General features: G+C 43.3%; 1 protein-coding gene across 2 annotated transcripts in view; it reads left to right on the top strand.

The window, feature by feature from the left end:
- Positions 1-14929, top strand: part of SLC5A6 (solute carrier family 5 member 6) — a 46009-nt gene that overhangs the window by 7836 nt on the left and 23244 nt on the right. For both annotated transcript variants that reach the window (XM_070734972.1, XM_070734971.1), the window contains exons 2-9: positions 5617-6209; positions 8838-8903; positions 10500-10551; positions 10804-10871; positions 11045-11199; positions 12522-12662; positions 12869-12998; positions 13419-13507. In XM_070734972.1, coding sequence (XP_070591073.1) covers positions 5880-6209; positions 8838-8903; positions 10500-10551; positions 10804-10871; positions 11045-11199; positions 12522-12662; positions 12869-12998; positions 13419-13507 — 1031 coding nt within the window. In that variant the 5' untranslated portion in view covers positions 5617-5879. The remainder of the gene's footprint in view (positions 1-5616; positions 6210-8837; positions 8904-10499; positions 10552-10803; positions 10872-11044; positions 11200-12521; positions 12663-12868; positions 12999-13418; positions 13508-14929) is intronic.

The following is a 14929-nucleotide window of genomic DNA, read 5'->3' as shown; positions in this document are numbered from 1 at the left end:
GGCATTTTGGGTTCCTAAAAACCCTACAGCTTGCCCAAAGACAGTTCTGGTGCCCGAGAATGAAAGCAGAAGTGGAGAACCATGTAAGGAGTTGTGCCACTTGTGCCACTCAGAAACACAGGTCAGGTAAACCACCCGGACTGTTGCAACAAGTCACTGACCGCAGCAAACTCTGGGAGGAAATAGTGATGGACTTCATACTGGAACTCCCCGAGAGCCAAGGGAACACAGTTATTTGGATAGTCATTGATTTGTTCTCCAAACAAGCTCGCTTTATTGCCTGTTCCAGATTACCTTCGGCCAGACACCTGGCCAAGTTGTTCCTTAAACACATTGACAGACTACATGGAGTTCCAAAGAGAGTCATTGAGGAATACAGTTCACTGCAAAGTTCTGGAGGGAGTTCCTTCGGGCCATTGGGTTCACACAAGGACTTAGCTCAGCTTTCCATCCTTCCACTAATGGAGCAGATTATTAGATTTGTATGCCGCCCCTCTCCGCAGACTCGAGGCGGCTCACAACAATAATAATAACAATGTGATAATGTAACAAATCTAATACAGTAATACCTCGTCTTACAAACCTAATTGGTTCCGGAAGTAGGTTCGTAAGGCGAAAAGTTCGTAAGATGAAACATTGTTTCCCATAGGAAACAATGTAAAAGCGATTAATGCGTGCAAAAAGAAAAAAATGGCAAAATGGTGCTCCGCTGGGCGCCGTCGCCCGGCTGTCACCTTTTAAAACAGCTGGGGGGCTTCTCGGCGTTCTCCTGAACGCCGAACCCGGAAGTTCAGGTTTTAAAAGGTGACAGCCAGGCAGCGGCGCCCAGCGGAGCACCATTTTGCGATCTGCGGTGGGTTCGTAAGCCAAAAAAAGTTAATAAGAAGAGGCAAAAAATTTCCGAACCCCAGGTTCTTATTACGAGGGGTTCGTATCACAAGGTACCACTGTATTAAAAAAAAGCATCTAAACCCCATCATTTAAAAAACCATACAACACAAGCATACCATACATAAAACTATATGAGCCTGGGGGAGATGTCTCAATTCCTCCATGCCTGGCGAATAGGTGGTTCTTAAGCAACTTACGAAATACAAGGAGGGTGGGGGCAGTGCTGATCTCTGGGGGGAGTTGATTCCAGAAGGCCGGGGCCGCCACAGAGAAGGCTCTTCCCCTGGGTCCCACCAGACGACATTGTTTAGTCGACGGGACCCGAAGAAGGCCAACTCTGTGGGACCTTATCGGCCGCTGGGATTCATACGGCAGAAGATGGTCCTGGAGGTATTCTGGTCCGATGCCACGTAGGGCTTTATAGTGGAACAGTACCCCAGATGCTATGTGAACCACCAAGAGGACAACTGGGTGGAGTTGCTGCCTTTTGCAGAAGTGGCCTCTAATAAGACTGTCCATAACAGTATGGGACTAACCCCTTTTCAGGTCACCAGTGGCCAAGATTTCGTTCCTATGCCTGAGTTACCCACAGAACCTCTGGAGAAGCTGGAAAAAGGGGCCAAAGCCATCGTTTTGAGTTGGAGTCTTTGGCCTGCCACAAGTAGAATAGTACTGTGGGAATTGGGGAGGAGTGGTTGCATGAGAGGCAAAAATACTAGCCACAGCAAATTCTTTCCAGAGATTCAAGGTCATCTTTTGTTCAGCACCATCCGGAAGTACAGAGGAGGATCATCGTGGACATTGAGAGAATTGGAGTGGTCTGTGTGATTTACTTGTGGGTGTGGGGACAAGAGATGAACCTTAACATGGGTGGAGAACAGTAGGAAAAGTTAGTATCGGGTTGTCTATAGTTTGTAGCCAACATGACTCTGTCAATAAATTGGAACTTGGAAAAAGGCTCTGATTTATTTCTTGGATGTTATTTGGAATGCTGACAATTCTGAAGGCTTTTTTAAAAATTCTGGATGCTTCTTTCATAGGATTGAAATCTCTTCCACATTTAAAAGACTAATGAACTACCAGGTTGGCTGAAGAATAGGCTTTGGGGTACAGTGATCCCTCTATTATCGCGAGGGTTCCGTTCCAAGACCCCTCACGATAATCGATTTTTCGCGATGTAGGGTTGCGGAAGTAAAAACACCATCTGCGCATGCGCGCCCTTTTTTTCTATGGCCGCGCATGCGTAGATGGTGGAGTTTGCGTTCCCCGCCGCCCACGCAAAGGGGAAACCCCGATTCGGCTCCTCGCTGCTGCTGCGCTACCGAGCAGATCAGCTGCTGGGCGGCCGAAGGAACCTTCCCTGGGTCTTCCCCCTCTTGCTGGCAGGCGGGCGAGCGGCGGGCATCAGCGAGGAGCCGGGGTTTCCCCTTTGCGTGGGCGGCCGGGAAGACCCAGGTTGGGGGTTCGGGGGGGTGCTGGGAAGCCCCCCCCCAGGCCGGCTGCGACCTTTTAAAACAGCTGCGCTGCTTCCCAGCTGAGTCCTGAAGCCAAACGCGGAAGTTCGCCTTTGGCGTTTGGCTTCAGGACTCAGCTGGGAAGCGGCGCGGCTGTTTTAAAAGGTCGCAGCCGGCCTGGGGGGCTTCCCAGCACCCCCCCTAACCCCCAACCCGGGTTCGGGGGGGTGCTGGGAAGCCCCCCAGGCCGGCTGCGACCTTTTAAAACAGCCGCGCCGCTTCCCAGCTGACTCCCGAAGCCAAACGTGGAAGTGGTTTTTTTTTTAATTAATATTTTTTTTAAAAATCGCGATATAGCGTTTCGCGAAGATCGAGATCGCGAAACTCGAGGGATCACTGTATTCACAAAATAATTTTTAAAAAAGATTTTTGTGATGGGATTTATGGAAGAAGTAGTATGGAAGAGAATGTTCATTTTTCCATACTGCTATAAATACTGAGCCATCTGAAGGCCTTTTCATTGTTTTCCATCAGAGTAATTTTCCCGAACGCCATCACTCTACTAAACAAATAATTCCCTCAACACTGTCAGACTTTTTACTAAATCTGCACTTCTATTCTAGTTTTTCTCATCATTCCTATCATCCTTTTCCTCCCTCTTAGGACTGTATGACTGTAACTTGTTGCTTGTATCCTAAGATTTTTATTAATATTGATTGTTTCTTCATTGCTTATTTGACCCCTATGACAATCATTAAGTGTTGTACCGCATGATTCTTGACAAATATATCTTTTTCTTTTATGTACGTTGAGAGCATATGCACCAAGACAAATTCCTTGTGTGTCCAATCCCACTTGGCCAATAAAATTCTATTCTATTCTAATTTAGAGAACAGAGGTCTTCAAACTTGGCAACTTTAAGATGTGGACTTCAACTCCCAGGATTATGAGTTGAAGTCCACAAGTTCAACTTAAATTTGCCAAGTTTGGGGACCTCTGTTTCAGAGCATTAATTTCTATATCTTCTCTTTTCCAAGGAAGGTATTTTGTAGGCCCCAAATTACTGCCACTCTGTTTTAAAACTGGAATGATGGATGATGAAATGTTTTGCACACCTCTGAGGTCAATCATATGTCCTTCAATGATAAAAGCTAGAGAATATCAGAAGGCTTTTCAAACAGGGCAATTACATTTTTGTAATTTTTTACACATAGGACATATTTTCTTGTAGTTATAAAAAGAGCCTAGCTTCTTTTGTCATACAGTATGCATATGATAAGATTTTGACATCTCTTTCTCTGGCATTTACCAGATGAAGTGGTAATAGTGTGTCACAGCTGTACAGATTGAAAATAGAGGCTCCCATAATTTAATATTGATATTGATCGATGCAGTAGGTTTAAATACAACCTGTTAATGCTAATAAAACTTAATTGGATTTTTTTTTTGTTTACAAGGAAAGTATTCAGAAAACTAAGAATATATAGAGGGATTACAAAAAGAGAGAGCCAGTTGACAAAGGTTTATTTATTTGATTTGTTCTTCTCACATGTATGTGATTCTGGAGAGTTTGCAACAATTAAAATCAACCCAAACAATTAACAAATTAAAATAGAAACGGCAAGCATACAGCCATTTTAAAACCGATGTTAAAAACTCAGTTCAACATAATCACAGCAAGTGACTGAATGCAAACCATAAATTTATTTGACAAAGGAGAAAAGGAAACATAAAGAGATAAGCTATGTAAACTGTAGGGAAAAAGGCACAACATTCATGGTTCGTATGCCAACCTTTCTATTTTAAAAACGTAGGAGAGATTTATTCATCTGCCTCTGAACTAGAAATAATTTTGTACTGTAACTTTGCCTACAATATTATTGCTGAATCTGTTTTAATTGTTTATAATTAATTGATCTTCTGAATAAAGGATATATAATATAACTACCTCCATTTCTAGATGACCACACCCAAGCTCCTACACAGGGAATTGTCAAGTGTAGAAGTCCTAGTTTATCCTTCATACCCTTAGCTCCTTTTTCTAATGGAACAGGGGTTCATTGTAGGAAAGAATAGGTGTACAGTAGTCCATCGCTATACCGCGCTTCACCTACTGCGGCTTCACTTCATCGCAGGTTTTCAAGAAATATTAATGAGAAAAATCATTCGCGGATCTTCGCTGGTTCGCGGGTTTCTGAGGAAGTCGATTGGCAGATTTAAACAGCCCGCCGAACTCGATCGGCAGGTTTTTAAAAAAAAAAAAATCTAAAATTGTAAATACTGTATTTAAATACTGTATCTAAAATAAATACTGCGTGGGAAGGGTTTATAAACACTTAAAACAATGAAAACTTACCAAACAATTACAATATAAATACTTAAATAAGTACTATCAGTCGATAAATTCCCCATCGCGGATTTCACCTATCGCGGCCGGGTCTGGAACGTAACACCAGCGATAGGTGAGGGACTACTGTAATGCAAACTCAAATATGCATTTCAAAGTGCTATAGTGCAGGGAGACTCTGTTTTCTCTGCTTGTGTGAATGAGGCTTGAGAACTGTTTGTGTGTATTAGAGAGAGAGGGAGAAAGAGAAAGGAAAGGGAAATAGAAGGAAGGAATGTAGGTAGGAAAAAAGGAAGGGAAGGAAGGAAGGAAGGAAGGAAGGAAAAAACATTCTAGGGCAGGGAACCTTGAGTTGATACAGTTATAACCTGAAGATAGTTATCTCACACATGCAACTAAATGATACACCAGAATACTGTACCAGTTTTCTATTAATTGTTGTACTGGATCTTTCTTTCAGCATCTGGGTTGCTAGTGTCATAGTTGGCTGCCTTGGTGTGTGCACTGGCATATTTTATTAGGAAAAACGTGTGAAATGTATCTCCTGCTGACTCTCCTGACTGCTGTTTTTGGCTTGCCCAAGCTGAGTACTTTGCTCTGACGCCTTCACTCCTGGTGTGCAACTTGTCAACTCCACCCTGCCTCTGCTGTTGGGAGATAAGTGGACCTTCGTGCAAAAGGCCAAAAAGTGTTTTTGGTTTGAAGGGCGGTGACCAGCATTCAGCCTGTTTGGAAGCCCGCCAACCTTTGCTAGGTCAAGAAAACTTTCCTTGCTCAGTCCTGGGCCTTGAGACTTTGAGGTGACCAAATGAAGGTCAGAACAGGGTGTAAGCTGAGCTTTTGTTGGGATTTGAAATGAATGTTGCCTTGGACGTTGTATGCTCTGGCATTCTATTCACTTGCATTTTCTTTCCTTTTCTCCAGATTGGCTATTCTTGATCACGCCAGCCTCAATAGGATCCTGGATGTAAACTATTTGCTTGGCGCTTCGGTGATGGGCTGCTGTCTGCATTTCCAGCAGCGGACGAAACAGCCTGGTGCTCTGGTAGAATTCAGCTCAGCCATTCTAGCTTCTACATTATGAACAAGAGTTATTAACAAGCTGGACTCCCCAACAGCTGGACTCTCCAACGGTTTCCACCAGCTGCTACTTTTTCAAAGGGGTCAGCAATTGTAGCACAGCAACAATGAAGTTTACTGTGGCAGACTATACTATTTTTGTGCTGCTGCTAGTCTTCTCCGCAGGGATAGGACTCTACTATGCACTGAGTGGTGGAAAGCAGCGCACCGTCCAAGAATTTCTACTGGCCAATCGTAGCATGACCTTCTTACCTCTGGCTTTTTCGTTACTTGCCACTTTCCAGTCAGCTGTGGCCATTCTTGGCGTCCCCTCCGAAATCTATCGCTTTGGGACGGAATACTGGTTCCTTGGTTGCTCCTATTTTCTGGGCCTTCTTATCCCAGCACACGTCTTCATCCCGATCTTCTACCGCCTGCGACTTACCAGTACATACGAGGTAAGTGTTGGGTATGGATTCCATGGACGTAGAACAATGATTGCGAACCTATGGCATGCAAGTGAAACCATATTTGAGGGCACATGAAGAGCAGTAAAAGATTGCTGCCTACAAGGAGGGAGACACAGTGGGGGTAATAAATTTATGCCCTGTTTATTGAATACTTAATAGTTTTTTTAAAATTGTCCTTCGTTCTCTAGTACCTTAGTATGATCCTTAATTACTTTTTTTGCGAGGGGAGCGTTTGCCCAGGTTCACCTGGTGCACCAGTTACTACCCTATTTGGACAGGGAGTCTTTGCTCACGGTCACTCATGCCCTTATCAACTCGAGGTTTGACTACTGCAATGCTCTCTACATGGGGCTACCTCTGAAGAGTGTTCGGAAACTTCAACTTATCCAAAATGTAGCCGCGCAAGCAGTCTTGGGCCTTCCAAGAAATGCCCACATCTCACCATCACTCCGCGGACTGCATTGGCTACCGATCAGTTTCCGAGCACAATTCAAAGTGTTGGTTATGACCTATAAAGTCCTACATGGCACAGGGCCAGATTATCTCCAAGACCGCCTTCTGCCGCACGAATCCCAGCGACCGGTGAGGTCCCACAGAGTTGGCCTCCTTAGGGTCCCGTCGACCAAACAATGTCGGTTGGCGGGACCTAGAGGAAGAGCCTTCTCTGTGGGAGCCCCGGCCCTCTGGAATCAACTCCCCCCAGAGATTCGCACTTCCCCCTCCCTCCTTGCCTTCCGAAAGAGCTTAAAAGCTCATCTTTGCCGCCAGGCTTGGGACTCTTAGATCTTCCCCTGACCACTGAATGCCTTAAGTATGATTGCTGAATGTTTGGTTAATAAGTTATTTTTTTAGGTTAATCTTCTCTTTCTAATTGTTTTTAATATTGTAGTACTAATTGGATTATATTACTGTTCTTTTTTGATATATGCTGTGAGCCGCCCCGAGTCCTCAGAGAGGGACAGCATACAAATCCAATTAAATAAATAAATAAATAAATAAACAGTTTGTTTTTACCCATAAAATCTCTAATCATTTTAATCAGTATCTAGAACTGAACTTTTATAGCAATTAAAGAAAATTGAGCTACTTGCCTAATCTGTTATCATACCTTGTGGGTTCAGTACAAAACCTTAAAATGTTCCTGTGCTCCTCAACAAATGATGCTGTCAAATATTTGTCCTTTTTGTGGCTATTCAAATAATGTGACTTAATCAACTGAAAAAGAAGTCCAAGCAGCTATTTGAAAACTTATCTTGGTCTGTAAGCCAATCCCATTCAGTCACATGACCTTTAAGCCACTCCTCGATCACATGATTTTGAAACCACTCCCACCTAGTCACATGGCTGGCAAGCCACTCCTACCCAGTCATGTGACCATCCAGCCACATCCACAAAATAAGCCACACCCACTTTGTGGCAGTAAAACTTTGGCAGCCCATCACTGGTGAGGAGTTGCTCTATGTCAAAGTTGCTAAGTTTGGGGACCCTGTCCTAGGGAATAATAGGTTCCGGGCCAAATACTACAGGTTCCCTATTTGCAATGGAGTTTTCTTTATCTCTATTGTCAAAGCAGCTCAAAAGGAAAAAGAAAACAAATATAGACAGGTTTGGGATGGAGTTTATTAATAAAGAACTCATCTTTGGACCTAATGTTTGTCCATTTTTGCTATTTGACCTCTTGATCTGATCAGGCTTTTAGGAAGTTATTAATTATTTGAAGGTCTATCTGTATGGCTAATAAGAATCAACAATGGCTTGGTGAGAGATACCGGTTAAAAATGTATCTAATTTAATGATATATAAAACTGCCTCTCACAGTTTGTGGCCCTGGATAATGTATCTTAAAAAAGGGAAAAATTGAAATTGATAGTGTAAAAGCAATAATGTGAAAAAGCTTTCAGATCTAGTCTTTTCCTTGCAAACTGTTCCAAGTTGAACACTACTAATTTAATTTTCCCCAAACAGCACATAAATTCATTTACACATAGCTTTTAAGTTGCATAGCTTTTGCACTTTTCCACTTGCTTTGGGGACCATGATAACAGAAAATGTTTAAAATAACTGAAATCTAGGTTGAAAACGATGTTTTTAGACTAAAAGCAAAATTAAGGCTGGGGAAGGATGCCATGGGCTGTATATCCAAAGATAAACTTACTCCCCTTCTCATCCTCAAACCTAATCCAAATATAGATCCCCTTGCAGCTCATCCTATTATTGCATCTCATCTCCCCCTAGGCAGAGAATATCAGAAGAAGTAAACTCTAATTTGGATTGGAAGACAAATGTGGGCACCAAATGGCAAAATTTTAACACAAGCTAGGAAAAATGTCAGGAGATACAGGTATATGCCCCACTCCCCACCCGAAGTTTAGGCTGATGGAGATCCACTGATGAGCACTTGAATTTTGGTCCTTTGGACCAGGGGTCCTCAAACTTGGCAACTTTAAGACTTATGGGAGTTGAAGTCCACAAGTCTTAAAGTTGCCAAGTTTGAAGACCTCTGCTTTGGACCAAATGGAGCCAAAGTTTTGACCAAGAAAATAAAAGTTTATTAGGGTTGCCTCTACTTTTCTTTCCACAACCCCATCATTTTGCTTGTTCTGTTTGCCCTCCTAGTATCTCGAGCTGCGTTTCAACAAGGTGGTGAGAATATGTGGAACAGCCACCTTCATCTTCCAGATGGTAAGTACAGAAATTGTCTACATTGTTTTACTGAAAACAATATTTTTTGATCTAGGTGCTACACTTCCTTGCCTCTTGTATCTGGCTCTTTTCCACTCATCTCCTCATTTCTTCTTTTCACTTTGTAAACTCATTTGCATCTCTAGCCAAAGATAGGCTTCTTACCTATTCAAATTTGTTTATTTATTCCATTTTTATGCCGCCCTTCTCCTTAGACTCAGGGCGGCTTACAACATGTTAGCAATAGCACTTTTTAACAGAGCCAGCCTATTGCCCCCACAATCCAGGTCCTCATTTTTACCCACCTCGGAAGGATGGAAGGATGAGTCAGCCTTGAGCCGGTGATGAGATTTGAACTGCTGACCTACAGATCTACAGTCAGCTTCAGTGGCCTGAAGTACAGTGCAGCCTATGATTTTTTTTAAAATCTCTCTTTTATGGCATTTGAGTAATGCTCAAAATATAATTGTTAAGAAAGGACAACCATTTTCTGACATTTTGGGGTAGAGTGTAGGTAAACACTACTTAGTAAGTCCTATATAACATAATTTAACAACTCCTGAAATCTCTGACTAAAATTCAAGAGCAAGTCACTTTCTCAGTCAAATAACGTGAGGGCAAAAAGTAAGACTATTTGATGGAAAAGGTGCATTAAAGTGCATTACATAATAATATTTTTAAAATGTTTTGTCTGGAACCCACGCTGCATTTCGGACAGAAACACTTCAGAAAATGTCCAGAGATACTTGACTAGAAGAGCCCTCCACTCCTCCACTCACAACAGAATACCCTACACAACTAGACTTACAATCCTAGGTTTAGAAAGCTTAGAATTACATTGTCTTAAACACGACCTAAGCATAACCTATAAAGTCATCTGCTACAACGTCCTTCCTGTCAATGACTACTTCAGCTTCAACCACAACAACACATGAGCACACAACAGATACAAACCTAAAGTAGTAGTAGTAGTAGTAATAATAATAATAATAATAATAATAATAATAATAATACATAATAATACATAATAATACATAATAATAATTTATTAGATTTTTATGCCGCCCCTCTCCAAAGACTGGGAGCGGGGCGGTAAACTGCTCCAAACTTGACTGCAGGAAATATTACTTTATAACCGAGTAGTTCATGCATGGAACTCACTACCAGACTCTGTAGTATCATCACCTAACCCGCAAAAGATTACCCTTGATTCCCAAGAGGTCAGTAAGGGGCGTGCATAAGTGCACCAGCGTGCCTACCGTCCCCTGTCCTAATGTTTCTTTCTTACTAGTACATGCATATAAATACAGTATTGTTATATCTTTGTATACCATCAATATGTATTTGACAAAATATAAACAAACAAACAAATAAATAAAGGGTCGCTGGGGTCTGTTTTTCCCTCTCCTGTCTGTAAATCTCAGGGGAAGATGCACCTTGAATATTATTTGAATAAAGAACCTTATGTAGGTATTGGAAAGAGAAGGTAATAGACACAGGTCTCCTTATTTCTCTTTCCTTCTGCCTTCTTCTGACCTGAAGGGTCATAGAGCCAGCTGTGGTCCAGCAACATTGGTACTGATTTTGTCCCTATAGGTGATATACATGGGAGTGGTCCTCTATGCCCCCGCCTTGGCTCTCAATGCAGGTGAGTAAGGTGCCGCCTTCTTGAGGGTCCAATGAGGAATCTGATGATCCATTTTCACGGTGGAAATTTAGGATAGGAAGTTCTTCTGAGCTACGGATGGGGGGACAAAGACCTGCTCAAAGAGAGCTAGCACTGGTTGACCCAAAAGCCTGGTTTGACCCCAGTGTGAACAGATGAGGAACATTTCCAGCTTGCTGGGAAGAAGCTTTCAGCAATTAGTCCCTTCCCTGACAGTTCTTTCCTTGGTTGCAGTGACCAATTTTGACATCTGGGCTTCAGTGCTGACCATAGGCATAGTCTGTACCCTCTACACTGCACTGGTGAGTAATCTCTTGAAGAAAAAAACCGGGATGGGACAGTTTTGCCCCTTATGCTACCCCATCACCAACTCCTTGCTATTTGTCCTTGGTGGAGATCCAGCTTTGAGGATTCCAGATTCTCACTATTTTCATCTTGCTCCCCTTTATTGACAGCAGATTCTTTCTCTTTGTAGGGTGGACTCAAAGCCGTGATCTGGACAGATGTGTTCCAGACCTTTGTCATGTTTGCAGGACAGGTGGCTGTGATTGTAATGGGTACTATTAAGGTTGGCGGCATAGGTCGTGTTTGGAAGCTGGCTGAGGAGAAAGGCAAGATATCGGGCATTGAGTAAGTGAGGGGCGAGTTTTCTTTCCTATCTACAGAATAGTAACTGGAGACTCTAGAAAGAGTACAGAGAAGAGCGACAAAGATGATTAGGGGGCTGGAGGCTAAAACATATGAAGAACGGTTGCAGGAATTGGGTATGTCTAGTTGGGGGAAAGAACAAAAGAAACATGAGAAAATATTATTTTACTGAAAGAGTAGTAGATCCTTGGAACAAACTTCCAGCAGACATAGTTGGTAAATCCACAGTAACTGAATTTAAACATGCCTGGGATAAACATATATCCATCCTAAGATAAAATACAGGAAATAGTATAAGGGCAGACTAGATGGATCATGGGGTCTTTTTCTGCCGTCAGACTTCTATATTTCTAGTTTAATGAAAAGAAGGTCCAGGGGAGACATGATAGCAGTGTTCCAATATCTCAGGGGCTGCCACAAAGAAGAAGGAGTCAACCTATTCTCCAAAGTATATGCGGGTAGAACAAGAAGCAATGGGTGGAAAATAAACAAGGAGAGAAGTAACATGGAACTAAGGAAAAATTTCCTGACAGTTAGAACAATTGATCAGTGGAACGGCTTGCCTCCAGAAGTTGTGAATACTCCAATACTAGAAGTTTTTAAGAAGATGTTGGATAACCATTTGTATGAAGTAGTATAGGGTTTCCTGCCTAAAGCAAGGGGTTGGACTAAAAGACTCCAATGTCCCTTCTAACTCTGTTGTTGTTATTTTTATATTATTATTATTATTATTATTATTATTATTATTATTATTATTATTATTATTATTATTATTATCAGTACAACACAGCAAACGAGATTACGATGCTGGATTTCCTATTTCATCACCAGTCGGGCGCTTCCCAAGCACCTAGGATTGTGTGATGTGGCGGCGAATTATGTTTGCCGATCCCAATAAAGCGGCTTTTTGCAATTGACAGATGGAGATTTTGTCAATTCCGATGGTTTTCAAATGTCTGCTGAGATCCTTTGGCATTGCACCCAACGTGCCAACGACCACTGGGACCACTTTCACTGGCTTATGCCAGAGTCGTTGCAGCTCGATTTTTATTATTATTGTTGTTATTATTATTATTATTATTATTAATAATTTTATTATTAATAATAATACTTTTATTATTATTAATTTTTATTATTATTAATTTTATTATTATTATTATTAATTTTATTATTATTAATTTTATTATTTTTATTATTATCATCATCTCCCTCTCAGCACTCACATTTGTGCTCCCCTAGCAATTTAGATCATGTGCATATACTTACCTGATGTTCCTAAGAGCCTTGATTTTTCTCTTTGATAGTCTGAATCCTGACCCCTTTGAACGACACACCTTTTGGACTCTGGCGTTTGGGGGTGTATTCATGATGTTGGCTCTCTATGGGGTAAACCAGGCTCAAGTCCAGCGGTACCTAAGCTCCCGTTCAGAGCGCCAGGCTGTATTGTGAGTGTGACACTTGTGGGCTACTGGGAGGGTGGGGGAATTACAGTGCTGGGTGTCTCAAGAAGCTCTGCAGATGCTTCGCTTGGCTGAGTATGGAGCCAGGACTTGGAGTGGGAGATGATACATTTAGCTAAGAGAAAGCAGATGGCTGAAAAGTGGCACTACAGGTAAGTTGACACTGTCCCTTCTTTTCTTCTTCCCTTTAGGTCCTGCTATGCAGTGTTCCCCTGCCAGCAAATTGTGCTATGCCTCAGCTGCATCACCGGCTTAGTCATGTTTGCCTACTACCAAGACCATCAACTCTCGCAGGAGCAGCTCAACGCTTCACCCGATCAGGTTGACCAAATTCTTACATGCGCACAATTTGGTGCTCGCATGCGGGACAAGGCCTTACCTTATTCTCTTACTCAAGCCTTCTTTTCTGCACTTGCTGAAGGGTGTTTTCCTTCCATTCTCATGTCCACACCTGTGCATGCAGACCTCCAGCCTAATGGGTAAGAGAAAATGTCTTATTTCACAGAGACTGGCAGAAATCCATGCATGATGAAAAGTGACATGTGTTCACCCTGAAATCTGATGATGGGTAACAGTGATCTCTCCAGGTACTTTGCAATGTCCTTTCTCTTGTGTGCGCTTCTGGGAACATTTTGCTTGCTTGCTTGCTTTGCATTACACAATGCCTGTGGCCGTCCTTTGCACCCATCTGATGCTCTGTCCTCTCATCTCTTTTCTCACCCCACGTCCTCCTTTTTGCAGATGGTCCTCTACTTTGTGATGGACGTGCTTCAAGAAGTGCCTGGCTTGCCTGGTCTCTTTGTAGCATGTCTCTTCAGTGGCTCCCTAAGGTAAACCCTCCTTTCCTTGTTAGACCTAGGACAGTGGTGGCACGTGGAGCTATATATGCAGGCACATGAGCCATTGCCCTATTTTAGCTCCAATGTGCATAAATGTGCCGGCCAGCTGATTTTTGGCTTGCGCAGAGGCTCTGGGAAGGTGTTTTTGGCTTCCAGAGAGCCTCTGGGGGGACAGGGGAGGGCGTTTTTACCCTCCCCTGGCTCCAGGGAAGCCTTTGGAGCCTGGGGAGAGAGAAACGCAAGCCTACTGGGCCCACCAGAAGTTGGGAAACAGGCCTTTTCTGGCCTCCAGAGGGCTTCCAGGGGGCAGGGGAAGCTGTTTTCGCCCTCCCCAGACATTGAAATAATAATTAATAATAATAATAATAATAATAATAATAATAATAATAATTTATTGAATTTGTATGCCGACCCTCTCCGTAGACTCGGGGCGGCTAACAACAATAATAAACACAACATGTACAATCCAATAATAAAAAAACAACTAAAAACCTGTATTATAAAACCAAACATACACACAAACATACCATGCATAACTTGTAACGGCCTAGGGGGAAGAGCTATCTCAACTCCCCCATGCCTGGCGGTATAAATGAGTCTTGAGTAGTTTACGAAAGACTGGGAGGGTGGGGGCAGTTCTAATCTACCGGGGGAGTTGGTTCCAGAGGGCCGCGGCCGCCACAGAGAAGGCTCTTCCCCTGGGGCCGGCCAAACGACATTGTTTAGTCGACGGGACCTGGAGAAGGCCAACTCTGTGAGACCTTATCGGTCACTGGGATTCGTGCGTAGCAGGCGGTTCCGGAGGTAATCTGGTCCATTGCCATGTAGGGCTTTAAAGGTCATGACCAACACTTTGAATTGTGACCGGAAACTGATCGGCAGCCAATGCAAGCCATGGAGTGTTAAAGAAACGTGGGCGAATCTTGGAAGCCCCACGATGGCTCTCGCGGCTGCGTTCTGCACGTTCTGGAGTTTCCGAACACTTTTCAAAGGTAGCCCCATGTAGAGAGCATTGCAGTAATCGAACCTCGAGGTGATGAGGGCATGAGCGACTGTGAGCAATGAGTCCCTGTCCAAATAGGGCCGCAACTGGTGCACCAGGCGAAACTGGGCAAACGCCCCCCCTCACCACAGCTGAAAGATGATGTTCCAATGTCAGCTGTGGATCGAGGAGGACGCCCAAGTTGCGAACCCTCTCTGAGGGGGTCAGTAGTTCCCCCCCCCAGGGTAATGGATGGACAGATGGAATTGTCCTTGGGAGGCAAGACCCACAGCCACTCCGTCTTGTCTGGGTGTGGGCACTTTCACATGCACGATAGCATGCGCACACACTCTTTTTGGCACCCGAGGAGAAAAAGATTTGCCATCACTGACCTAGGATCTGGGATTCATGTAAGGGGAGAGGGCTGGTTT

The sequence above is a fragment of the Erythrolamprus reginae genome, chromosome 1 (genome assembly GCF_031021105.1).
Source record: "Erythrolamprus reginae isolate rEryReg1 chromosome 1, rEryReg1.hap1, whole genome shotgun sequence".
NCBI classification, from domain to species: Eukaryota; Metazoa; Chordata; class Lepidosauria; order Squamata; family Dipsadidae; genus Erythrolamprus; species Erythrolamprus reginae.
The sequence above is the reverse complement of the archived record's forward strand: the minus strand, read 5'-3'. Positions and strand labels throughout refer to the sequence as shown.